General features: G+C 44.0%; 2 protein-coding genes across 3 annotated transcripts in view; one reads left to right on the top strand and one right to left on the bottom strand.

Moving 5' to 3' along the window:
* Positions 1-370: 370 nt before the first annotated feature.
* On the bottom strand, positions 371-24,848 carry CETN3 (centrin 3). 2 transcript variants are annotated; one of them, XM_054033229.1, is made up of 5 exons: positions 24,775-24,848; positions 18,744-18,879; positions 17,341-17,455; positions 13,863-14,054; positions 373-948 (listed from the first exon to the last, which is right to left on the bottom strand). In XM_054033229.1, exons 1-5 carry the CDS (start codon positions 24,789-24,791, stop codon positions 905-907), a joined length of 504 nt encoding a protein of 167 aa, XP_053889204.1. In that variant the 5' UTR covers positions 24,792-24,848; the 3' UTR covers positions 373-904. The 2 variants fall into 2 exon arrangements, with proteins under 2 accessions (XP_053889203.1, XP_053889204.1); XM_054033228.1 differs by lacking the exon at positions 24,775-24,848 and having other exon boundaries at positions 371-948; positions 18,744-18,920.
* A 344-nt stretch (positions 24,849-25,192) lies between these two features.
* POLR3G (RNA polymerase III subunit G) overlaps positions 25,193-27,767 on the top strand; it is a 45,298-nt gene continuing 42,723 nt past the window's right edge. The window contains exon 1 of the mRNA XM_054031341.1: positions 25,193-25,576. The gene's annotated coding sequence lies outside the window, so the exon portion shown is untranslated. The remainder of the gene's footprint in view (positions 25,577-27,767) is intronic.

The following is a 27,767-nucleotide window of genomic DNA, read 5'->3' as shown; positions in this document are numbered from 1 at the left end:
AGCCCACTTTCCACACTAGGAGCTCCTTGCATCCCTTCACTTTGCACTATCACAAGTCCCCTGTGTGTCACCCTCCCATCCTCCTCTATTTCAGGCACTCCATGCAACTTCCCTCACCCCATCCCTCATGCTTGGGACTCTGTGTATCCCTAATTTCCTCCTCTGCCACATGCTGGGAGCTCTATGTCCCCTTCCCCCTCCATGCCAGTAGCTCCAGGTGGCTCCCCTTTCCCCGATGTCAGGGGCTCTGTGTGGGAGTCCCCCGATTCTGCTATCCCCATGTTACCCTGTTTTTCTGTGTGATGGTAATGTGAGTGATGCAAAACTAGTAGAATTCATCTATGTAACTGAAGAATGCTTGCTCATTTAATAAGTCATGACACACAACGGAGGTACAACTATAAATACCCAACAAAAGAATCCACTATTACTTTTGAAAAATAAAGCATATTTAAGACTAACAATTTAAGTTACAGTACAATACAGTTTAGGATTAAACACAAAAACAACAAGACTTTCAAATACCAATAATAAAAGAACATTTTATTAAAAATGGAAGTTTGTTAAAACTTTATATATCAAAACTAAGGCCACAGCTACTGCTAACAAAGTAAACTTCAAAAGATTTTTATAATATGATTTAATTTAGAAATCTCATATAAAGCTATTTTACAAATGAATACTCAAACATTTCAAAAACTGAACACTGTTTACTCCAAAAAATAATGTTACAAATTACTGAAGTATCAGTACATAAAACGTATGTTTCTTTTGGTCCTTTGAGGAAAATAATTTTTTTGCATGGGTCCAGCTACAGAAATAAACAGAACCATAAGATGGCAATTGCAATGTTAACAGCCAATAATCCTCCCTTTTTTGTTGTTGAGTTCATTTTCTTGTAACTTTAAACGTCTCCAGTCATAATAGCAATGAACTCCTCCTGATTGACTGTGGTAAGAGAGACAGAAGGTAGTTAGACAAACACACTAGAGGTCTATGATAATGACAGAAAAATATTTTATGTATATGTTGTACATTTTATTTTAAAGCTTCCCTTTTGTATTCTTAGACACTGATCCAATGCACATTGAAGTTAATAAACAGGTCTGGATTTTTTGCTTTCAATTTATAACAAGTTAAGACTCTTCATTAAACAAAATGTATTCACAACACTGTTTTCACAATTTTTAAAAACATAAGCCAGAAGTTCAGTATTTAGGCATTACTATAGAAGTCACTGAAGCCAGAAGCTCAGTGCACAACAATATTATTTTGCAATAGCAATAGTTCTATTTACCTATTATAAAAAGTAATTAAAAAAGATAAGCTATTAAAGAGACTGTAAAAGTCCAATATGGAATACTGTGCACAGTTCTGATCACTCTTATTCAGAAACAACAGAGAAGTTATAAGGAAATGTTAAAGGTATTCAACATTTCATCACTGGAAAAAACCTTTCATTGTGGAGGTGTTAGTGTCTCTTAACGGTTATGGCTGAATTTCAGTTTGCCTTTAAAGCAGGGATTCAATTACTTTGTTAGGTATAAAAAATACACTATCTTCCCCAAAAAGAAGAACAGGAGTACTTGTGGCACCTTAGAGACTAACAAATTTATTAGAGCATAAGCTTTCGTGGACTACAGCCCACTTCTTCGGATGCATATATGCATAAGAAGTGGGCTGTAGTCCACGAAAGCTTATGCTCTAATAAATTTGTTAGTCTCTAAGGTGCCACAAGTACTCCTGTTCTTCTTTTTGCGGATACAGACTAACACGGCTGTTACTCTGAAAACTATCTTCCCCAAAATTATAGTACTTACAATGAATTTACAAGTAAATTTGTTAATTAGTTTGAGTTAAAATTAAACTGGATCCTTAAGAAATGTAGCTTCTGTTGCAGTGTTTCCTTTGCCCCGAATAATTCTAATAATGGAATAATAATTGTGACAGGCTGCCCCCCCTTAGGATGCCACCTGATGTGCTAAGATACCGCTGAACCTGCCTGTTATGCCCGCCTGGGCACCCTTTTTTACCTGTCTTGCTGAGCCAAGCTATTAAGCCTCCTCCAGCACACACACAGGCAGGGCCACACCCAATTGCAGAACGAAACAGACACTGAGATCAGTTCTGGGAAGGCTTAGCTTAAAGGACTTGCCCCCGCACTGATGTGTCCACCTCCCTTGGAGTGCAGATCCAAAGTTATATTATGAAATCTGCCTCCATTTCTTTATCAGCCTATAGGTACCTCAGTTCCAGGGCCCTCTGATGTGCAGCCTTTTGCTCATCAATTTCCATCTGTTTTAATTCTAACTGTATCTCTTATGCATGTTTTGCTTTCTTCTACTTGCAATCTGTAGCGCTCCAACTTTTTGGTAGCTTCACTTTCACTCATTTTGCTGCATTTCTGCCTCTACTTCCCTTCCCCGAAATAAGCAAACAGAAAATAACAAACCAGTAACCACTTTGTCTGTTCTCTAGTCACCACACTTAAAACTCACTTAAAATCACCACCAGTGTTTCAAGGCAATAAACTGTGCAAACTATCCTGCCTACTATGCCACTATGACGGGTTGCCCCCCTTAGGACACCACCTGATGTGCTGAGATACCACTGAGCCTGCCTGGGCACTCTTTTTACCTGTCTTGCTGAGCCAAGCTATTAAACCTCCTCCAGCACACACACAGGCAGGGCCACACCCAATTGCAGAACGAAACAGACACGGAGATCAGTTCTGGAAAGGCTCAGCTTAAGGGATTTGTCCCCAGCACCCAGGTGTCCACCTCCCTTGGAGTTCAGACCCAAAGGTATATTATGAAATCCGCCTCCTCCCTCAATGTGGAGGAAGGTATGCACAGCCTCTTACACACACACACACACACACACACACACGTGAATTGCCCAAACGGGGTTATATTATAGACAAGAAATAATTTTATTAACTACAAAAAGTGAATTTTAAGCGAATATAAGAGAGACAGAACAAAGCAGATTACTGAGCACATAAAACAAAATACGCAAGCTAAGCTCAATATACCTAAGAAGCAGGTTACAAAATATAATTTCTTACCCTAAATGTTATTTTAGACAGGCTGCAAAGTTTCTGTGATTTAGAGTTCCGGTTATATTGCTTCTCAGACTGGACTCCTGTCTCAGTCTGGACTGCCACCTCCAGCCCCCGCCCCTACTTTGGGGTCCGGACCCACAGTTTGAGAACCCCTTTGTTACATCAAGGTTCAGACCTAGAGCTGAAGTAATTCTTGAAGAGCCATTTTGACATCAGAGGTAACTCCACCAATCACTATACTTCCTCTAAAGCTAATCTGCACACAAGTTATTGAAGGCTGATATTACATATATTCAAATCTAATAAATACTGCATGGAAGCATTCTCTCTGGGTTGTTTGCTTAGTGTTTATGCAAAACTTGTTCTATTTGGAAGTTTTAAAAACCAAGAAAATTCCAAGACCAAAAAGAAAAAAACAATTGAAGTTAAGAGTTCATGTCATTACCTTAAGAGTGAAAGTTACAGGAATGTTGTACTTAATATCCCCAACTAAGCACTGCAAACGCCAGAGTTAAATGTACATGTAAATGAAAGCCAAACATGTTAAGCAGTGGGTATGCATAGTTAAAGCACCCAAAAGATCTTCATTTTAACCTGTCATGACAAGATAAAGGAAAAAAATAACAATATAATCTGGGACCAAAACACTGAAATGTCTTACTCATAATCACACGCTACAGGACACAGTTAAGGTTGAATGGATGACTTAACTGCATTTCCACAGATCAACGTGTCTGGATTTCTTTTAAACTCTGTTATTCCCTCCTACCATTAATTTACTGATATTTACCCTCAACATTAAATCCATTTTTAATGTAGTTTTGTCTTAGGTCATCATTTACTATTACATTCTAACAGAGACTGGTCAAAATTATAACTAGGATTAAGGTTAAAAGAAAGTTTATATGTTGATAAAGTGTTCAAGAACTAAAGGATAATCCCACCAATTAGAAACTAGGAATAAATAGGCAACACAGACCAAAACATTTAATATTAAAAGATAACAGACATATGGAATACATTACTGGAGTAGATGTATACAATATATAGGGTATAAATGAGTACAAGATAAAGTTTGTTGGTTTCTAGAAGAGGGGAGGCTGAAGGACATAGCGAAAAGCAGAAAGACAAGTTTAAGAAACCAAAAGAGAGGAAGCATGCCAGTCCACTTGGTCTCCATTATAACAGCAGCATATAGTCAGTTACAGTTCAATACTTGGTGTATATCATGTAAAATCAGCTTCTGTGTCATGCACAAAAGCACAGAAGCTTATTTTCCAAGCTATGTAATAATGTATTAAATTTAAAGCAGTAAAACATGGCTATGCTTCAGGTTTACTAGTAGACATATGATAAACAAATATCAATGTGTATCATGTCTCACAGTATTTTGTCCTACTGAAATTACAAACTGACTTTAGGAAATGTATAAGTAACATTTTAAATATAGGGGTGGGGGGAGAGAGGGAGAGAAGGGAGATGCTGCCACAAATTAAAGTAAGTAAACTGCAAGAAAAAATTACTCAGAAACTGTATTAATGCCTTTTTCACTTCTCTAGGTAAGCATGGGGATGTGGAGAAGAGAGACATATTGTACCAGCATACATGTTATTGCTTTACCTAGGGGTGAACAAACTTTTTGGCCCATATGCAACATCGGGGAATAGAAATTGTATGGTGGGCCATGAATGCTCACAAAATTGGGGTGAGGGTGTGGGAGGGAGTGCAGGCTCTGGGGTGAGGGTGGGGGTGGGGCTGAGGAGTTTGAGTAGGAGGATGCTATGGGCTGGGACCGAGTGGTTCAGAGGGTGGGATGGGGATCAGGGCTGGGGCAGGGGTGCAGGTTCTGGCTGGGGGTACGGGTTCTGGGGTGGCGTTGGGGATGAGAGGTTTGGGGTGCAGGAGAGTGCTCCAGGCTGGGATCAAGGGGTTTGGAGAGCGGGAGGGGAATCAGGGCTGGGGCAGGGGGTTGGGGCATGGGGAGAGGCTCAGGGGGTGCAGGCTCCAAGTGCTGCTTACCTCAAGCGCCTTCCGGAAGCAATGGCATGTCCCTTCTCTGGCTCCTATGCAGAGGCGCAGCCAGGCGGCTCTGCACACTACCCCATCTGCAGGCACTGCCCCTGCAGCTCCCATTGGAGTGCATAGGAGCCAGAGCGGGGCCATGCCGCGGCTTCCGGGAGCCACATGGTGCAGGCCCCGGCCAGAGCGGGGTCGAGCCACGTTGTGCAGATCACGGGCCAGATTAAAACGGCTCGCAGGCCAGATCCGGCCTGCACCCTGTAGTTTTCCCACCCCTGCATTACATAGTTAGTTTTGAGATCCACTGAGAGTCCACAGTGGCTTTTTACCAAGCTACATGGAATGTAAATTCAGGGATCAGAATTTGACTTTAATCAATCAATTTTGTTCTCAGAAAAAGACATTGGGTGTAGCCCTTCACACTTAGCAAGTTACCAAAGTGGCCTGCAAATTCTGCCCACATTCCTAAAATATAACAGAATAATTTGCATGTACTTCAAATGTCTAGCATAAACATTAAGAATTAGAAGATGAAAAGTGGTAATGTCAGAGACAGTAGTATTACTTATTTGTTTTCTGTCAGACCATATTGGTTCCAATCAGGATTGGACCCCACTGCACTAAGCACTATATAAACACATAGGGACAGCATCAGTAACTATGTTCACAAAGCTTTATTCACCATCTGTCATAGAAATTTAATTGCATCTTCCATCCACTATTGTGAAGGAGAAAGTCTATTTGTGTGCCTTTAATTGTGCCCATCATTTGGAACCAGGCTGAAGGGGCTACAGGCAAGTATGCACTACAAAATTAAGTCAACTTAAGTTACAACATACAGCCACCACAGTAATTAAATTGTATTTGCGTGTCCACGCTATGCTCCGTGTGTCAGTGATACACGTCCTCACTACTAGCACCTGCATCGATGCAGAGAGCTGTGCACCATAGCTAGCTATCCCACTATGCAACTTGCTACCACTTAACACAGGGTGTTTTGGGAAGGGTTTGCAATGTCTCATGGGGGTAAATGAGTTGCACCGGGGTGATGGGAAACATGGTTTCAATGTCTCATAATGCCATTTTCTCCATCCCATAATGTTCCCTGCATCCCATAATGTTCCATGCCTCTTTTCAAAAGTCCCACAAACCCGCACATCCACTCTCTGTGTGAAAAGCATGGATCCTGCACAGCTCTGCACGATTGTGATGAGCGTTGCGAGCACAGGGCACCTGATCCTGCAGTATTTGCAGAGCCACCAGAGGAGCCGCAGGGACCGTGACCCGATTCTTTGGAGGCTAGCTTGCTGTGGTACATAAAAAGAAACAATTCAAGGTTGTTGTTGGCATTCACAGAGCAGCTGCAGATGGTTGGATGCCAGTTCTGGGCCCAAGATACAAGCACTGATGGGTGAGATCGCAATGTTATGTAGGTATAGGATGATGCACAAGGCCACATTCCTGGATTTGTGTGCAGAGCTCGTCTCAGCTCTCCAGCACAGTGACACCAAAATAAGATAAGAGCTGCACTGACAGCGGAGAAGTGAGTGGCGATCGCTGCATGGAAACTTGCAATGCCAGATTGCTACTGATCAGTCAGGAATCAATTTGGAGTTGGGAAATCCACCGTGGGGGTTGCTGTGATGCAAGCGTGTAGGGCCATTAACTGTGTCCTGCTGTGAAGGACTGTGACTCTGAGCAATGTGCAGGACAGAGTGGATGGTTTTGCAGCAATGGGGTTCCAGAACTGCAGCCCCTATTTTGGCACCAGACCACATTGCCACAGAGTACATCAACATAAAGGGCTACTTTTCCATGGTACTGCAAGCGGTGGTAGATCACCGGGGAAGTTGTACTGACATCAGTGTGGGATGGTCAGGGAAGGCGCATGACACTTGCATCTTTAAGAACACGGGCCTGTTCCAGACCAGAGGATTACCATGCTGATCCTTAGAAACCCAGTCTACCCCTTTCTCCCGTGGCCCATGAAGCCGTAAACCGACCACCTCGACACCAGCAAGGAGCACTTCAACTACAGGCTCAGCAGGTGCAGAATGACAGCTGAATGGGTCTTTGGCCATTTGAAAGGCTGTTGGCACAGTCTACTCATGTGATTAGATCTCAGTGAAAAAAATATCCCAATGGTTATAGCTGCCTGCTGTGTGCTTCATAATATCTGTGAAGCAAAGAAGGAAAAGTTTCCACTGGGGTGAAGGTGGAACAGCTGTCAGCTATAACCATCATCAGTAACTATGTTCACAAAGCTTTATTCACCATCTGTCATAGAAATTTAATTGCATCTTCCATCCACTATTGTGAAGGAGAAAGTCTATTTGTGTGCCTTTAAGAGGGAGGGGGGAGGGATAGCTCAGTGGTTTGAGCATTGGCCTGCTAAACCCAGGGTTGTGAGTTCAATCCTTGAGGGGGCCACTTGGGGATCTGAGGCAAAATCAGTACTTGGTCCTGCTAGTGAAGGCAGGGGGCTGGACTCGATGACCTTTCAAGGTCCCTTCCAGTTCTAGGAGATAGGATATCTCCATTAATTTATTAATTTAATTTATAAGAAGAACTCAACGGGGAGCTATATCATTCAGGGAAGCTTTGAAAGACCATTTCAATAGTGAGACACAGTAATGCACATTGCTGTAGCATGATCTGGCATTGTTTTTTGCACCCCAATATGAACCTTGTAATGAGTGCTGTGTGTGTAGTAATATCCTTGTCCACTCCATCCGCTAGGGCAATCCTTCAAGACCTGCGCTGAGTATCTGAAGCACCAGAGGTTTGCAGGATCTCTTGGAACATGTCATCCTATGTCCTCTTCCTTCTCCTTATCTGGCTGAGTTGCTCCGCTGGTGTGGATGGAGAGACCCCCAAGGCCACATTTCCAGCAGCAATGTGCAGAGGTTCTATTGTGAGTATATTCACAAAATAGATGGAAACTTGATATAATGAACTCACTACCCACACAAGTTGCAAGCACTATATTCTCACTCCTGGGGATTCACAGAGCATGTCAGGAGTCCCAGACCAGGGAGGGGATGCGTGTGGAGTTCAGACAATAAGGGGGAGGTAGCTCACAGACATGCAGATAGGACAGTTGAACTGAATACAGGCACCATTTTCCACAGGCGGTGGTGATTTCAGATGAGATATCTCACTCTGGAGAGGCTGAAAGGGAACCGTTTTTGCACACTTCCAGCTGCAGACTTGGTTATATGTTGTTACCCTGTGCGTTGCAGCAGTGCCTGCTGAAGTAACTACTGAGTGGCATGGGAGAATGTCCTACCACAGCATAAGAAATAAGGCAGCCCTCCCCCAGAAACCTGCAGCAGAGGATTGCAGACTGCTTTCAAGAAAGTTTCCTCAAGATCTCTATGGAAGATTCACGGGACATCCTGGTGCACATTAACAAACTGTTCTGCAGGGCTCCCTCTGCCTAACTGTACACGGGAATGAGAAGCAGATAGCAACTCTACCTCTATTGGATATTCAACTCTCTCTCTTCTAGCATGATTAAGAAAGAGTAAATGAACAGATATGTCACTACAATATTAAAGCAAACTGCAAACTTATCAGTGATTACTTCCCCTGCATCAGGCTCACCTATGCTGGACTGCAGGGACTCGCTCAACTGCTCTGGAGTCAAAAAACATCCTGGCTTGCTGAACCACTGAATCCCTCGGTCATTTGTCTCCCATATTCCTCCTCCTCCTCACTGTTCACTCCAGGGACCTGTAACTCCAGTTCCTCTAAAGTATCCACGGGGCTCTTGGGGATGGTTGTGGGGTCTGAGGATGGCAGCTCTTTGTAAAAGCGGCATGTCTGCAGTTCTGCACTAAAATGACTGTTAGACTCCTTTGCCTTCTGGTACGCCTGCTGCTGCTCCTTGTCTTTCACACTGCACTGCTGTGGGCCCCTCTTGTAGCCCTACTTCCCACAATCCCCGAGCAATCTGCTCGTAGATATCGATGTTTCTACAGCTGGATCGGAGGTGTGCCTGCACAGCTTCTTCTCCTCACAGATCCAGGAGATCCATCACTTCTGTGTATTTCAGGCAGGATCATGTCTGCAGCATGGAGCCTGCATGGTCAGCTAGGCATTCGCTAAGTGAGCTCTCCACACCAAGCAAACATGGAATTTCAAAAATTCACAGGACTTTAGAGAGGAGACGTGTACACCTGTATACCTGGCCACTGGGCAGCAGAGTTCAAAATGGTGACCAGAACAGTCACCATAGGGCATTGTGGGACATCTCCTGGAGGCCACTAAAGTCAACATAAATAACACGGTGTCTACACTGACACTGCGTCGACCCAACTATGTTGACCTAAGCGTTATGACTCTCACAGTGGTGGAGTTAAGTTGGTGTAGCAGGTGAGTTACATTGGCAGGAGGAACATTTTAGTGTAGGCTTACTGAGTTAGGTCAACGTAAGCTGCCTTGCACTGACCCAATTCTGTAGAGTAGATCAGGCCTTCATCTTCATTAAAACAGATTCAAACAGAAAAGGGGCTTATTTAGCTGATTTCAGTTTAGCTTTCTCTCTAATTTTTCCGTACACACAGATATACAACACTCCCACTCGCACACTAGTCCCTATAACTTAATCAAGCTATTCCTCTTACAGGAAGCAAGAAAGATCCATTTTTATTTTTAATTTTAAAATACTGTAGTAGGTGCTCCGATATTATGGCAATCAAAGTCATACAAATAGAGCGGAGAGATATAGGCTTTAGGCTACCATTGCGTCATAACGCTTGCTGTGTAAGCTACCTGAAATTAGTTGCACAGAACTAGAACATAAAAATGCAAATCCATTGATATGTCCCAAAGAAGACAAGATGTCAGAGTACCTAGAATAGGTGTTCGCTTGGGTAAGACAATATTCCTTAATACTGCAAAAACCCTGTTTTTCTATTACTTGCTTTTGGATTTTCCCCATCTTTACTAAAAATTAGGTTCTATCTAGTAGTAATTGTAACATTGCGTTGAATACTGATAAGACTAGAGATTTGTTTTGAACATAAACATGGAAAATATAAGCCATTTAATACTATATTTAGAGAATTAGTTTATTTTAATTTACTAACTAAATATCTTTGAAAGTGTCAAAAGCACTTCGCACTGAGTCACCATAGCAAATGTTAAGTTTGTTTTTTAAACATTTTGTGTTATCCAACCCTAAAAGTGTCTATAAAGAAATTAAGACACATTTTCCCTTACATGTTTACAAAACTCCAAAAGAACTCATGTGATTGAATTAAACCTTTTCCAAAACAATCATCAGGCTGAGATTGCCAATCAAGGCGGCCTGGTCTCCCTTCACAGCCCAGCAATATTTATCCTGCATTTGACCAAAAGGTCATTGCAGCATAATGTAAAGATCTCCCACATGGGAAGTACACTGCCTCTTCAGGAGCTCTCAACATCTGAGAGCTCAGGTCAAAATACCAATTGAGTCTCAAATTGTGCTACTAGTGTACTGCTGTTCCAATGCATTTTTATTATTTTGGAGAGCGAAAAATACCATACCCAGAATATATCTACAAAATCCCTCAGACAACAAGAAGTAGCTCATACAGGTACAGCATTATATTTCTTGTGCCATATGCTTACCCCTCAAGCTACAAAGCTGCCAATAAGCCACTGAAATGTGTGAAAAATTACTGAAAAACATGACCTGTGTTTTGCTGCATGTCACCATGTAATGGATAGATTACAATTTTAATAGGCCAGTTTTCCGGTACATCACTCTTGCCTCCCAGCAGAGTCCCAGCTTGGAACCCTTTGTCCTAGACAGGTTGTACATCACAGTCATGATTTTTAGTAGCAGACCCATAGATCAGGGATGGGGAAATTAAGCATCCAGCCCGTTGCTTAATTTAATCTGGGCCGTGGCAAGTCTCTGCGCCATGGGCTGGAAGTCCGAGCCTTGGTGCCTCCTACCCAGGCCTGGAGCCGCGAGCGCCGGCTCACCCTGCTGTGGGGGAGCTAGGGTTGCCAGGCCGTTAAAAGTCTGGTTGGCTTTGCGCAGCTTCCCGGAAGTGGCCGGCATGTCTGACCCCAAGGTGCAGGGGTGATCAGGAAAGCTCCATGTGCTGCCCCCGCCCCCAACTCTGCAGCTCCCATTGGCCGGGAACCTTAGCCAATGGGAGTTGGGGGGGGGGGGGGAGCAGGTGCACCGAGCACAGCCACCTGGCCACGTCTCCGCCAAGGGGGCCAGACGTGGCAGCTGCTTCTGGGAGCAGTGCGAAGCCAGGGAACCTGCCTTAGCCCTGCTATGCCACCGACTGGGAGCTGCCTGAGGTAAGCGCCTCCAGGCCGGAGCCCACACCCCAAACTCCCTGCCCCAGGTTGGAACCCTCTCCCGCACCCAAACTCCTTCCCAGACCCTGAACCTCCTGCCGCAGGGCTGGAGCCGCAAGCGCTGGCTTACCCCACTGCAGGGGGAAGCCCTGAGCCTCCGCACTCCCCCCTTCATACCTCGTGGGGCTGTGTGTGGCCCACGATTGATTTTTTTCTGTGAATCAATGGCCCCTGATAGAAAAAAGGTTCCCCACCCCTGCAGTAGATCATCAGATAGCTAGGATTTAGGCTTCTTTTCAGGCTTACCAAATTCTACCTCATTGCCTGATATCAAAGTGTATCCATGCAGCTCGACCACTAGGGTATAGGGCAGCGGTACTCAAACTGTGGGCTGAGACCCCAAAGTGGGCTAGCTTAGATTTGCTGGGGTCCAGGGCCCAAGCCCAAGCGCTTCAGCCCTGAGCAACATGGCTAAAGTTACAGACCCCTTTCCCGGATTGGATGCAGAGGCAAATGTATGGAGAATTTTCTCCTTTCCTTCTCTGCTGGAGCTTATGCTCAGCACATTGCTATTAAAAGTCTTTGTGCAGTAGAAGCCACTGAGAGGCTACAGGAGACTGAATGCTGCTTCAAGCAGTATTAAGTTGTGATTTAATGTAGCTGGAAGTCATGGATTTTATATGCTGTTCCACTCATGGTCCCAAAATACCATAGAAACCTAATTTCATGAAGCTCCAACAGAGAAGCTGTTAGAGAGAAGAGAATGATGCTCTGGAGCTGTACTTCAACTGCCATTTCTGCTCTCCAAGGACAGAACCAGTAGATTTGGGTAGCCTCTGCTAATGGAAGGGAAAGGGGACAAACTAGCACTGGTTGTCAGTGGACATTTGTTCTAGCACAAAACAATACCATTTTCACATAAGAAGGGTGTTAACACACAAGAGGTGTTATTTCTATCTATATTTTAAAAATGATAATAGTCAGTTTTAGATATTTTTTCAGCAGGGAGAGTTGTAGTAAAGAAGAAAAGATTTTGTTACACAGCCCAGATGTTTGGAGCTAAACAGAACAATGATTCACTGATTTATTTTTTTTAGAATGAATCTTTAAGTGTAAGAAACAGCATCAGTTTGCTTTAGAGAACTGGAAGAAACACAAAACCTTACAGATAAACAATGTCCTAGATAAATATTATGCTGTCAATCTCCCACATACATTCCTGTACTTGAATATCTAATGAGAAGAATGAATGGTTCAGTGGATAATAGGAAATGGAGACTTTCACTGCTAGGTCATCATTTTGAATACAGAAATGTCAGCAGTGACCCAAAGTAGTTACAACTCAGTAATCTTTGCAAAATAAATTGGTGGTCTCTATTCAATTCCTACTTACAAGGTGTCCACTTAACAAAAGTTACCATCACAACTGGCACCTTGTTGGCAACTTCAGCAAAGAGGCCAAGGACTTAATATGCTTGCAGACTGAACTACTCTCTCAACCTTAGAAATCCTCTTTTCAAAAGAGCACTGAGGTCAACTGTAAAGATGCTGGGGCAGGGAGAGGTTGAGGGAAGGGAGGAAGGAGGCGGCTTGCACCTACAGCTGTGTATGCTGTACCTATTCTGAGAATAATTTGAGGATTTCAGCCTACAACACTATTAATGTAGCAATTTTTGAGAACCAAATTCACTTAAACTTGAAGGAACTCACAGGACTTTTTTTTATTATTACAGTCACCCCATTTAAAGATGAAGATATTCCCAAAGGAAAGTATCTGATTAGAGTAGCAAGCATTCTAACTGATGAAGAAAACTAACTACCATCATCACTTGTTCCTTACCAGTGGTAGCCATGTGATGTGTTCACGTATGGCCTGTTTAGGCCTGAGATACTTAACTAACAGTCCTTCGCTAACTCCTTAGTGGCAGTTGCTAATAGATATAGCAATTACTTCTATGGATGGCCTTTTCAGGGACATCCTTTGTGATTTTCCTTTGGGATTTATCGATTTCACCATATTCAATAATTCAGTTAAGTATATCTTGATTTGTGTGGAAATGACTGAAGTGTAGTTCAATTCTAGAAGTGGCATAATGAAGTTCCGTGTTTGACTCAATTACTTCCAGCTTCAACTGCACCTTAACTAGACCTCTAGTATACCCCAGTTGTACTGGAGTTACCGGTGATCATGTTCAAACAAGAAAGAACTCAACTTAACTCTCAGGTCCCAAGATGTGTTCGCAGAGTTAGAAATGATTAAATAAATAATAGTAATCAATCTCTTATTTTGTCAACTGAGCAAATTTGTTCTGAAAGTCATTAAAAGACAAACAAAGAATTTAACACTGACCATTTTACAGTCACTTCTCAGACCAGAACCACATTTTAAGTCAAGATTGGGACAAAAATAACAAGGCAAATTAAAATAACAAGGCAAGATGAGTTTTGTTTTGTTCAGTTCAACACTTACTTTCTCCATCTCCATCTTTATCAAATTCTTCAATCATAGCCCGTAGTTCTTCATCAGACATATTTTCACCCAGTTCTCTAGCAACACGGCGCAGGTTTCTCAAGCTTATTTTACCTGAGTCATCATCATCAAATAATTTGAATGCTTTGAGTATCTCTTCTTGTGGATCTCTGTCCAATATCCAGTCTGTCACTAATGTAGGGAAAATAAGATGCCATTTTTGAAATAAATGGTAATTTCACAGTGTCCCAGCTCTACTTTCTAAGTGAAGTTAGTCCTTTTTTCCTAAGCTTCTGGTTTCTAAAACTATTTCACCTGTTCAGATTTCTCTTAGCTTTCCATCAGGCATTTTAATTGACTATTAAAGGCTTAAACATTGGTATTTCTAGTTAGTTATAACAGTTTTGGGGCTGTTGCACAATTCCTAAATTAAGATCTGTTGAATACCCCAGACTCATCTTTGTTTCACATCTTCCATTCAGTTTTAGTGTCAACACTAAATTTTAGGATTGGGCCAGAAAGGAAGGCTGTCTTCAAACACTGTCTCCTGTGAAGACAAAATGTCTGATTAGGATGTTAAATGTTTGCTGTATTAAAATCAAAGGCACCAGTTGGGGCACTGCATGGCTAGTGCAGCATTATTCCAAAGCAAAAAAATGATCGGTCTGGAAGAGGAAACTTAAGCCAAGTCTCTTCAGCACTGTGCACTTCAGATTTGACAGCAACTGACATGGTACATTCTTAGAAAGGATGCTTAAGGGAACCACTCTGAATCTGCCTTTCTTTCTACTTTTTCTAGCAAAAGTGGCTTAATCATTGTCACTTCCCAATACCTACATTTTCAGGACATATTTTATAGACTAGAGCAGGGATTCTCAAATTTTATTGCACCATGACCCCCTTCTGACAACAAAAATTACTACATAACCCCGGGGGGAGGAGGGGAACTGATGCTAGAGCCCGCTCGAGCCCCACTGTCCCACATGGGGGGGCCAAATCCAGAGCCCCACTGCTCCAGGAGGGGGGCTTGTAACCTGAGCCCCGCCACCAAGGGCTGAAGCCCTTGGGCTTTGGCCCTGGACAGCGGGACTTTGGCTTCACCCCGGGCCCCAGCAAGTCTAAGTCAGCCCTGGTGACCCCATGAAAATGGGGTTGGGACCCACTTTGGGGTCTTGACCCACAGTTTGAGAACCTCTGGACTAGAGGAAGCCCCTGACCTAGAAGTATCAACAGTTCAAGAAAAATTCAGCAATTAAGAAGGTGCTCAGACACCAACACGAGGAGCATGGTATAAATACCTAGCTTAGATAGACAAGAATGATCCACAGTGATTTTCTTATTTATATGCTTATAAATATTCAGGAAGTGAAGAAGAGTTGTAAACTCAGGAAGACAATATAAATAGAAATATAAAAGTTGAGGGTGGAGAGTCACTGGACATATACTTTTTAATAGCACTTTACATTTTCACTCCTGCATTTTTCTAGTTCAGTTCAATATGCTTATGTCTCATTTATTTATTTACTTGTTTATCTTATTTCCTTCTATTTTTCCTGTATCTCTCTCTCTTTGTGGCATGTCCAGTTACCTTGGAGGTTGAAAAGCAGGGTATTACTCATTTGTGCTTTTGATACGTAGACCTTTCCCACAGCACCAGTCTGTAGGAGGCTGAGTGTACACAGCCATAGTCTCTTTCAAATTGGTGCTCTGAGGGAAAACTCTACTATGCAGGATGTATAGATGTGATTGTGTTGCTTCTAAATTTTGTGGAATCCTCTTGATACTGAGAGAGAAGCAGTTGGGCACTGAAAAACATGGGTATCTAAAAAAAGAGAGCTATGATACAAACTGCAACAAGAATAAAACAGTGAGAGTAATTAACCATTTGAACAAGTTACCAAAGGTTAGGGTAGATTCTCCATCACTGGAGATTTTTAAATCAAGATTGGATGTTTTTCTAAAAGATATGCTCTTGTTCAAACAGGAATAAAGTCAGGGAAGTCCTATGGTCTATGTTATACATGAGGTCAGACTAGATGATTACAAAACCATAAGGACCATTGTGATCTATGAAAAAAGCCCTGACTTTCCAGGACATTGAGGAGGCTTTTACTATATAAGGCAAGACACTAATCCAGGAATCAATCTTGATTATTCTTTTTATCACATCCATTTGTCAGTCCTATAGCAGAGAAAAGCGAGACAACATAATCTGTCGTGTCAAAATATTTTGCTAGTAATTGCTTCACCCATTTCTGGAACCAACAGAGAAAATATCTTCACACTCTTTGTACTTGCTAAGTCTTGTATTACAGGACTTGCTATTTATGACTTTCAACAAGCCATTATAAATACTTCACCCCTGCTGGGGTTTACAGAACCATTTAGAACTTGCTATTGTTTGTAGAGGGAATGAACTGTCTGGTTTAGTGAACTTGACAGGAAAAAATTAGATCTAAGCTCAGAAATTTATTGTGGCTCTGCTGCAAAATTTGAGTGTATTGATTTAGCTTTAAAATAATCATGTATGTATAGAGGCATTACATTATTTAAATCATCTTAGTTGTCCTTTGACCATGACAAATTTAGATTTACTTATCCAAAGAGCACTCCAAATAACTAATTGAAACATATTATCCTAAAAGACTGAAGATACAAAATATATGTAAATTTCAAAGAGGTTTTGGTTTTATAAACCAAAACAAATATAAAATAGTTTGTTCATTTTGTTTTTTGTGGTTCATTCCTATGTTTAAGCTAGTAAACAACTTGCAGTATAGTGGTGAAAATGATTAAGGTGTATTTCTTCCCTTCTAATTTACATCAAAGAAAACAAAATTGTGGCTCAACTAATTTTACTGTGCTGTAAATTCCTGTATCTCACATTCCTCCACTCAGTCCAGCTAGATGAAGTATCCCATACCAGTTAAGGAGAAAGAGCCAAGTGATTTTCACCAGAGCTGAAACTGACTCAAAGTTTAGAGATGAGTTCACACAAGAGTATCACCTTCCTACGCTCTAAGTGGTTCTGTCCAGCTGAGCTGCCTCATGGCCACTCAAAGCAGGAGTAGGGACAGAAGAATAGAAATTGGTTGAACGTAAGTGATAAGAGGGGGAAAAACAGGAAAGCACATTTAATCTGTTTGAATCAATTTAGCTAAGTTAAGAAAAATGCAAAAAGCCCCAAAACCATAGCGGGGAGGGGAGAGAGAGAGAGCACGTGTGCGCTAGCAATAAAGTGTTTCTTTAACATTTTCTTTTGGTAGATGGGGGACCTAAGGTCAAAGTCTATTAAACTGAACATCTTCCAATAAGACCTCTTCCCACCCATCTTGAATCAACTGCAATGACAGTATTGAACACCAGAGTTACAAACTGACCGGTCAACCACACATCTCATTTGGAACCAGAAGTATGCAATCAGGCAGCAGCAGAGGTAAACAAAACTTTCAATGTGTACTTAAAATCATATACGTACCAACTTCATTAAAATCTTCAAAGGTGATTTTGCCTGTTGCATCTCTATCATAATCTTTAAGTATTTTTAGCACATCAGCTTTTTTTACATCAAAACCCAAGGCTCTCATTGCCACCTTTTGGAATAAAACAGAAGTACAACAATATAACATTTTCAAAATATAAATCAGACTTCTCTTTTTATGTAAGTTAGTACTTATTATCCAAGATAAAATGTTGGTAATGGGAGAAAGGAATACTTTAATACATACACTCATAAATAAACCATCTTTGGTTACAAAGAGTTCTCAAATGTAGTACTTATAAAAAGGCCACAAAGTGAAGTCAAGACATGTAAAATGTCATGCTTTCTGAGATTTTATAAAATGTGCCAAATACCTCTAGTGGGCAAGCATTCACTCTAAATCACACTTGTCAAATCAACAAATGGTTGGAAGGAGTTAGCATGGCTCTACAGAGGTAAGACATTCAAAGAACGGGAGTCGCAAAGTAAATAACCCTCTTTTCTTCCTTCTAGCATTGCATTCACAAAACCACTGTACAAGGCTAGCTAGCTATTTCCTCCCAGAAAAGCCCTACTAGTTACATAATAAGAGAAGCACTGCCCTCCAGAAAACATGATCCAGTATCAAGAGAATACTGATTCATACAGATGTGTACCAAGCTCCATATATCAGCCCTATCTCCAGCAAGGGGGACTGGCTGGCAGAGGCTTCAAATCCAAGCCTCTCCTGGTTGTAGTGATGACCATCAGGATTGAGGCCTGCAGCAAGCCGGGGAACAGAGAAAGATTCCAAAGACCCTTACGTAAGTTTGGAACACCAAATTTGAGTCCCATGGGTCAACAGGTTCCCTGTTAAGAGGTACCAGTTAGTAAATCCTGGTCCCCAGCCCATAGTTTAATAAATTTAATTTGCATCTTTCATGTAAACAAGTTCCTCAAAATCAATGGATTTCCACAACACAGCCAAAGCTTTCAATTTATTGTGTGATTATGGAAATCAGGCTGCTTTTCCATAGCCTCTCCCACTTCCTGTTCTACTCAAGCTGGAGAACCCAGATCTGCAACTGTACTGCTACAGTCCCTGCTGAGGGGGAAACCTCAACTCTTCCACCCTTAGTGCTTCATTTGTCAGTGAGATGGTTGGAGCTCAGACCCCTGGTATCCAGAATGCAGATGTTACTATACTACTCATATGGGTGTTTTTTGTGCGTGAATATTTGGGACTTTGACTCAAAATCCTGCTGCTTTTGAACTATAACCACTCCTTCACCAATGCAGGAGCTCTTTGATGCTGAGCACTCCTGAAATAAGGCCAATTTATTTACCTGTCTAAATATGGGCTGAGCTCTTTTAGAAATATAGCCAATCAAAAGTTAAGTGAAAAACAAAACAAAAGTTACCTTTAATTCATGATAATCTATTGCTTTATCTTTGTCTGTGTCAAACAACTCAAAAGCATCTTTAATTTCTTGCTTCTGTTCTTCAGTCAGTTCTCTTCTTTTTTTCCTTTTGGTTTTGTCTACCGCAAGATCATTCCTACAAGTTAAAAAAAATAAGCTCATTGTAAATAATAGTAGGATTTAACATTTTCAAAGCACTTTACAAATGTAAACAATACAACAACATACCTGGGAGGTAGGTAGATATTCTACCGATTTTGCACAAGAAGAAAAATGAGGAAGAGAGGCTCAAGTGACTTGCCCAAACCCAAAGAGGCACAGCAAGGATTATTTATTTATACAGACTTGTAATAGAGTATCTAGGACATACCTCTAGGTCAGGAGTGGGTAAACTTTTTGGCCTGAGGGCCACATCAGGGTTCTGAAACTGTATGGAGGGCCGGATAGGGAAGGAGGTGACTCCCTAAACAGCCTAGCCCCTGCCCCCTATCCACCCCATCCCTCTTCCCGCCCCATGACTGCCCCCCTCAGAATCCCTGACTCATCCAACCCATCCTGCTCCTTGTCCCCTGACCGCCTCCTCCCGGGACCCCTCACCCCTAACCACTCCCCTCACAACCCTCCCTCCTATCCAACCCCCCCTGCTTCCTGTCCCGACTGCTCCGACCCCTATCCACACCTCTTCCCCCTGACAGCCCCCCCCGGGACTCCCACGCCTATCCAATCGCCCCCTGCTCCCTGCCTGCCCCCCGGGACCCCCTGCCCCTTATCCAACCCCCCCACGCTCCCGCTCCCTGCCCCCTTACCATGCCACTCAAAGCACCAGGACTGGCAGCCCCGCCACCTGGCCGGAGCCAGCCGCGCCGCCGCACAGTCTAAAGCACTTAGGGTGACCAGATGTCCCGATTTTATAGGGACAGTCCCGATTTTGGGGTCTTTTTCTTATATAGGCTCCTATTACCCCCCCACCCCGATTTTTCACACTTGCTGTCTGGTCACCCTAAAAGCACTGGAGCAGGCCGGCGGCTCTTGCAGCTGCGCTGCCTGGCAGGAGCTCGCAGCCCCGCCACCCACAGCGCTAGTGGCATGGCGAGCTGAGGCTACGGGGGTGGGGGGACACCAGGGGTAGGGCCGGGGCTAGCTTCTCTGGCTGGAAACTCAAGGGCTGGGCAGGAGGGTCCTGTGGGCCAGATGTGGCCCATGAGCCATAGTTTGCCCACCTCTACTCTAGGCGCTCTAACAGTAATTAATACATACAGTCTCAAAATCCACACATCTAATGATTTGCTCATACACTCCATATAACTTTTCCCACCAACACAATAATAATCATAATCACTCCATATCTGACCACCCTAAATCCCTCATTTCAAATCCTCCCCAAATGCCCAAGAGAAATAAACCAGGAAGGTTTTACTAAGTGTCTGGAATACTGATAAATCTGGCAAACCAAGTGGGACAGTGAACTCCAGATCGGAATACCCCTCGTGGAAAATGCCCTGTTGGTAGCCCCTTTCATTTAAACCAGGGGTGCCTCACATGATCATAAATGTGTTTTCGCACAGCCAGAGAGGCAGTTTCTCAGGTAACAAGATCTCAAACCATTTCTTTTATTCATTTATATTTATAAAAGATACCTACTCTACACTCTGGGTTACAATTTCATTAGTAAACAAACTGCCATAAAACTTCACTTATACAATGCTCCAAACAGCAAATAATGCTCCAAAGAAATGCATAAATTTAGCATTTTACAGGTTAAAACTTAAAATCCTAAACTCTGCTGGAATGGCAACAAGCAGATAGTGAAAATGGAGCATGTTTCGTAAGCGCAACTGGAAAACTATATGCAGATCAAACTCATTCTGCATTCGCTTCAGCTTTTTAATGGTCTCAAGGTGTAGCACTACATAGAGTGTATTACAGTAGTATAGTCTTGTAGTGACAAAGGCAGCCAAAGCGGAAAAAACCCCATGAGCCACAGTTACTACCGAAATATCTGGGAGAAGGCCAGGAACTAAGATGCCTGAACTACAAATACGTTTTCAATGGCAGCCCATTTGCTCAAAAAAGGGTGCAGACCCCTCCCCCCCCGTTCTCCCCAAAAGCTCTTTTTAGCTCTTCTGGCTGTAACCCCCAACTTCCACTATATGATGAAAATCACAGGAAAGAGGAAACATAAATAAAAGGATTCCTGAAACAACACACAGATGAACTGAAGTGGAGAGATGGAGTGTCAATTGAAATGATTTAACCCTAAGGAAAGCTTATTTGCTAAATGTGGTTAAAAATGAAGTGATTAGAACATTTTGGAGGCTGCAAACAGCATATAACCTCTGGCCACTACAGCTACCGTTAATGGCCAAAAACCTTCAAGCCTTGCTTACACTAGAAAATTGTTCCTAAATATTTTCCACTGTTGCTACCTTCTGTTCCATTCCCTAAGAGGTAGCAATGATGGGAGCACAAGTTTAGACAGTTTAGCAGACAGCTATCAGCGCTTTGCCTATGACTTCTCCCAAAATCACTACCACATATGGAGCTGATATGATGGTGCTAGTAGCAATGGTGGGAAATTTTAGGAAATATACCCTACAGTAAACAAGGCCTTGCACTAGCAAGTTGAGGGTGAGAATGCTAGTGGTATCTATAAATTCAAATTTCTAATAGAGTACTTTTTAGATAAATAGCATGTACAAAAGATTTATTTTTAAAAAATCCTTTAAAACAGACACTTTAAGGCTTTTTCTGCTCCCCTGCACATTTTTAAAGAAAATATTTGCAAATATTGTGCAAGTACATCTCTCTCTCTCTTTCTCTTGGCATGTGAAAAAAAGATGAAGTTATTGAAAAATATGGATACAGTACATTGTATGGCATGCATGTAGGGAGTGAGAGCTGTGAGCATGTTGTGAACATGACAGTGGAGTGTCAACAGCGTGGAACTGGAAGCATGTGCACACAAGATATGCATAAAGGGTCAGCTGGTGCATATGCAAGGAGCGGTTGTTGTATGCTGGGAATATGTGTGCTAGAGTACATAAGAACAGCCCTACTGGGTCAGACCAAAGGACCATCTAGCCCTGTATCCGGTCTTCCAACAGTGGCCACTGCCAGGTGCCCCAGGGGGAATGAACAGAACAGGTAATCATCAAGTGATCCATCCCCTGTCACTCATTCCCAGTAGTAAGGCTGTTTGGATGTTAAAGGATTGGGAGTGTGTAGATTCCTACTGTATAGTGCATTCACAAGGATATTTGTTAAAGGGAAGAGGTGTTGATTCAGGATAAGGGGTGCAGGTGTTGTTTGGATATAGAGGATTGTTTGCTAAGGGGGACTGAGTACAGTTTGGAGATATTGATGGATGACCCCAGGGAAATTTGCTTGGAGGGTATCTGTTTAGAATGGGAATGTCAGGTTGTGCACAGGGATTTTTGCTTTGGCAGTCTTGAAGCTACAAACTATTGTTATTCTCTGTGTATACACACGTTCATTGGCATGTTTACTGGGGTGTTATTAGAGATATGGATATGTGTTGAGGGTGTTTATTTAGAAGGTGTTTGTTCAGGATAAAGGTGTTAGCTTGCAGTAAGAGTGCTGGATTGCAGATGAGGGTATTCACTCAAGTTGTTGCTGCATGCGAGGTGTTTCTTTGCAGAGGGAGTTCGCTGTGTGGACTGGCTGGTGTTGGCGTGTGCATGCATTGGTGGCTGCTCAATGAGGGCTATTGACATGATGCTAGAGCAGTGGTTCTTAAACTTTCACATAGCAAGCCTCTGAGTGTGACCCCCCTCCCTTATAAATTAAAAACACTTTTTTATATATTTAACACCATTATAAATGCTGAATGCAAAGCAGGGTTTGGGTGGAATCTGACAGCTTGAGACCCCCCCATGTAATAACCTCATGACCTCCTAATGGGTCCTGACCCCCAGTTTGAGAACCCTTGTGCTAGAGGACTGTTACTGAATGAGTAGGTGGGACAGTTGCCTGTGATGGGTGTTTACTGAGTATTTGTTTACTGCATACTCTTACAGAAATTGCTTCTCTTCATCCCCCGGAAAAAGGGCAGAAGAGTTTAATGGATGACAGAGTACCCTATCAGAAATTGCTTGCCCTCACCTTTTCTTGCCCCATTTACTTTGTCAGTAACACCAGCCTAGACAACTCTTTGCTTCTCACACAAACATCTCCATACTTTCTTCCATGGTGACCTTATACCGGGAACTCTCACCAAAACCCTAGACGTCTTCTATTATAATTATGTATTACATGTATTGCAGTGGCATCTAGGAGCCCATTATGCACCAAAATCCCATTGGGCTTGGCATCATACAACAGCACAAAAAGTCGCTATCTCAAAGCATTTATACTTGGGATTCTGTCATCAGCAACCAGCCCATGGTGTAGCTGTACCAGTGCAAACAAAGTATATACAAGAAAAACTAAGGCTTGCACTAGCTGAACCCACCTTGCACTCTTATCACTAGCTGGTGAAGAGTTTATGTAGGGGACCACTCCAGCCATTGAAATGTTGTGCATCCCATCCTCTAAGCTTCTGTACTTTATGAGAGGGCTAAAATAGCCTCAGTTAGCTATAGAATGGGGACTTGGAAAAGTAGTTTAGATCCACCCTTCATAGATTCTAATCTAAGACCAAAAGGGACCACTATGATCATCTAGTCCGACATCTTGTATTATCACAAGCCATAGAACTTTCACAAAATAATTCCTGGAGTATCTATTTTAGGGATCCAAACTTGATTTAAAGTTTGTCAGTGATGGAATATCAACCATGAACCTTGAAAAATTGTTCCAACTTCACCCACTTCTTCAGCTGTAGGAATGAAGTTCACATTTTTTAAAATCTTAAATAAATTAGATATTAATTTAATAAATTAAGCTCTTTGGAGACAGTACTGGGTCTACCCAAGTGTTTGTTTAACACTTAGCAAAATGGAAGTTTGATCCTGAAAAGGGCCTTACTGAAATGCAAATAATAAATTACTAGAACCACCTTCCCCTCCCATTCTGCAGGTGCACTGAGTACATACTCAGTATATCTGAAAATTGAAAACCAGGTGCATTAATGTATTGATTTATACAGACAAAAAGCAGGATTTGGCCAAATATATGCTTTACAAAGCTCTAATCACATGTATACCATTATTTACTGTATTGATAGTATGTGAAATGCGACAGAAAGATGTCTGAACACTAGATTCTGAAATCTTATTTATTTTTGATACCCTAGCTGCTCTCACAAGCACAACAAACTTATTGAAAGTCATTGCAAAGTTATGATTTAAAACTAAATGTCTGTTTTAAACAATGACGTTTCTGAAGCAAAACTGAACCAAAAAAGCTGAACTTTATGGGTCTTGTACATACATATGGCAAAAGCCCTTACTAAATAATAGTCTGTACAGATTAACCAAAGTGTTAAGTCCCCATCTGTCCAAGGAATCCGCACTGATCCTGTGGAAGGATCACCCTGAGCGGCTAAATACTTTAGCTAATCTTAATGACTATTGCTCAGTGTGGGCTGCCGTCACAGGTGGGCCGGGGGGCGGACACAATCAGCGTACAGGAGGGCTGTAGGTCACCGAGGGGCTGCTGCGATGCTCTGTGCCAGACGCTCCCCGCGGCCTCACGCCTCCGCTCGGCATCTAGCAGGACACGGGGCCTTGGAACTGGCAGGAGTCCTGCAAAGCGCTAAACCCGTGTCTCGCCGGAGCGGAAGGGCCCGGACACAATGGTCGGTTGTGGCAGGCAGCTACTGGCGGCAAAGCAAAGAGCTGGGATACATGGCCCCCAAGGGGCCTCCAAAGCCCCAGCGCTGGGCGGGGGCCCCGAGTCGCCCCAGCCACTAAGCAACGCCGGCCCTTCCTCCCCGCCCCCACCTTCTCTGCCCCGGGCCCGCCCACTGGGGTAGTAGCCCTTGAGGGGAGCGGCCTCAGCAAGCGCGCTCGGTCCCGGCGAGGTCACAGCCTAGGCTCAGACCCCGGCGCCTCGCTCCATCCATACCGACCTCAAGGCCAAACTCATGGTCGCGTCCCCACCCCCGGCCAGACCGGGCTGAGCCGCACTGGGTTTCCCCTGCCACCACCGCTCCAGCTTCCCCTTGGAAACGCGATACAATCTAGGCACAAAAAGCCAATCCGCACGCTACCGCTAATCTAAGTGGCTGAGCAACAGCTTCCTCCCACCCACCTGCCTGAAATACTCTCTTATTGGTTGAAATGCTTGTCAACCAAAGGGGAGTCCCCGCCTTCTTCGCAGTTTGGTTGACGTGTGCGGCTGCCGATTTTACCCAGAATGCCTCACGGCTCAGGCTTTGCATTGGGGAAGCGGCGGTTAAATTTCAAAAGCGGTGGGAATGCGGGTGAGAATGCCGGATGTAGCTTTGAGGCGCCTCCCTCCCACTGGCGTCAGGCCGCCCCTGCCCGGGGTTTGCAGCGGGCCAGCCTGGGACGCTCAGGAGGCTGCCGGGAGAGGCGGAGGAACGCTGAGGTGGGCCGGTCCCAGTGGAGCCGGACGGCGCTCAGGACCTTGCCTGGATGGAGCCCGTCTAGGCACCGTTTGAACTCTGCGCTTCCCCGCCCCTATTGCTCCGTCAGGGCTCGCATCGGGGGCCGCGGGCAGAGATGGGCGCAGGGCTGTGCTCTCATCTCCCGGCGCTGGGAGCTTGGCCTCACTGCCCCAGCCACCGGAATCCGCTGCCGCTACTCGGCTCTCCCTGTCCTTTACTGGCTGGGGCCCGTGGAAGACAACTGCTAGTAAAAGGCTCGGGTTAAAACCCTGCTGAAGATCGATGTGGGAAAATATAGTAGGTGAGCATGTAATTAATAATTGTACGTAACATGCATTATGATACTAGGGGTTAGGAATTAAGGTTGCACAGTTAGAGTTAGTTGTGCGATTTGCCAACTTTTGAGCACTTTGCCATTTTTTTGTACCAAGTATATATTTAAAATCCCTAAACTTTTTTTTATTCACCCATGGAGATTCATGCCCCAGGTGGGCCCTCCTCTTTCTAAGAGAGTACTTTTGCACAGGACAAGAGAATATTTGTTTTATCAACATAACCTGTTGCTTTCTGTCATAAGCAATATACGTAGCACAGTAGTAGAGTAGCACCACTCTACTATTGAATGAAATTGAAAATAAAAGAACACATTGACTCGCCTCCCTCTAAGGGAGTAGGATGAGCCTATTTGCTACACACCATTTCTGCTTCATTGGTTTGATCTCAGAGAGTGTCAACTGTAGATCAGTGTACAGTAATCAAGTAAAAAAAAAAAAAACCACAAACCATACAGATTAGGGATGTAAGAGTTTAATCTGTTAATGATTAAACTCCACCAAGGGTCCCGGCTGCCGGTGTAGCCCCACAAAGTGCTCCCCTCCCCTTTTGCTACTGGGAGCGGTTTCTGCCACGCAGCGTAGCAGTTTGGTAAACACTCCCGGTCTGCTTCCTCTGGGGGGGGATGGTTGCAAAACGGGAGGGATGGGGTTGTGGTGGAAAACACTCCCAGTCTGCTTCCTCCTGGCTAATGTGCCAAATTGATCTGTTGCATGATTGAGGCATACTGTTTTACTTTTTTGTGTGTGAATCCGTGAAAAGGGAGGTAGGGTTTGTAGGTATAGAGCGTGCCCCTGAGCCCAAGGTGAGACCACAGTGGCCCCTTTTCATTTTTTCCACTGGCTTCTCCTTGCTTAGTTCCAATGACTGGGCTGCTCATGCACCTGTCACTGGTCCAGGGGTAGCCCCACAAAGTGCTCCCTGCTGCCACCCAGCATCCTGGCATGCCTGGGGCCTGTCCCGGCTGCCGGCCCCGCACCTGGGGTCCATCCTGGCTTCTGACCTGCTGGTGCCCGGTGTCCATCCCAGCTGCCTGCCCCAAGTCCAGGGCTCTGCTGCTGCTGCACCTGGGGCTCTACTCTCGCCCGGCGCATCCAGCATCCCAGCTGCTGACCTCATGCCCGGGGTCCCTCCCAATTGCCAGCCCCATTGCCACCGTGCGCTCTGCTGCCAGCCCTACTAGATCCATTTTATATATATATATATATATATATATATGTATGTGTATATATGTGTATATATATGTATGTGTATATATGTGTATATATATGTATGTGTATATATGTGTATATATATGTATGTGTATATATGTGTATATATGTGTATGTGTATGTATGTGTATATATGTGTATGTGTATATATGTGTATGTGTATATATGTGTATGTGTATATATGTGTATATATATGTATGTGTATATATATGTATCAGATATATTTCTTAGTACCGGGTTTACCATGGCACCAGTGGCTTCATGGTGCTGGGCCCACACTCAGAAGGGGCCCCGCTGTCCAGACTGTGGCCCCACCTCTCCAACCCGCTCTGCCTGGGTTCTGCTTGGACGAGGCCCCACCCACTGTTCACTCCTCTTTACCCCCCTCTTTCCCGCCTAACCCCTGGGGTGTGAGTGGTGGGCTGGGCCCCAGGGCCATCCTTACCCATATGCAAACTATGCAGCTGCATGCTGCTCCAGCGGCCAGCCTGATCCCCTGGCCGGCAAGCTGCCTCCGCCCCTGCTCCCAGGCGCCACCGGTGACTGCTGGGGGTGTGGTTCCCCCTCCTTTCCCCCAAGGCTGAGAGCCAGGGGAGCAGACTTGTGCTGGGGGGCGGTTTCCCTTCTGCCCCCCCAAGCCTGCTCCTGCCCCCACAGACTTTGGGCACAGTTCCCCCCCATGGGGGGGGGGGCTGCATAGGGCACCACAATGTCTAGGGATGGCCCTACTGTACTCCTCCAGGCATGTGGGTCCTGAGGGAGCCTGGCCGGGGCAGGCCGGGCTCCCGCTCTGTCCTGGCTGGTTGTGTCATTTCCAAGGGGCCAGAGGGATCCTGGACTGGCCCCAGTAGTGCTGCAGGCTCAGCTCATGCATGGACATAGTCACTTCCAGCAGCCCAGTGAGTGTGGCTGGGGGGCAGGAAGGGTGTTGAGGAGTGGCTCTCTGGA

This window comes from Malaclemys terrapin, chromosome 6 (assembly GCF_027887155.1).
Source record: "Malaclemys terrapin pileata isolate rMalTer1 chromosome 6, rMalTer1.hap1, whole genome shotgun sequence".
Classification (NCBI taxonomy): Eukaryota; Metazoa; Chordata; order Testudines; family Emydidae; genus Malaclemys; species Malaclemys terrapin.
This window is presented reverse-complemented; position numbering and strand designations above follow the sequence as displayed.

What these genes read in the sequence shown, in the direction of transcription:
- CETN3 (XM_054033228.1), bottom strand. Translation starts at nt 18,905, where the DNA reads ATGAGCTTATTTTTTTTAACTTGTAGGAATGATCTTGCGGTAGACAAA. An exon ending in TAGATTATCATGAATTAAAG is followed by an intron (nt 17,456 to 18,743) that starts GTAACTTTTGTT and finishes TTATTCCAAAAG; the next exon opens with GTGGCAATGAGAGCCTTGGG. An exon ending in TGAAGATTTTAATGAAGTTG is followed by an intron (nt 14,055 to 17,340) that starts GTACGTATATGA and finishes TCCCTACATTAG; the next exon opens with TGACAGACTGGATATTGGAC.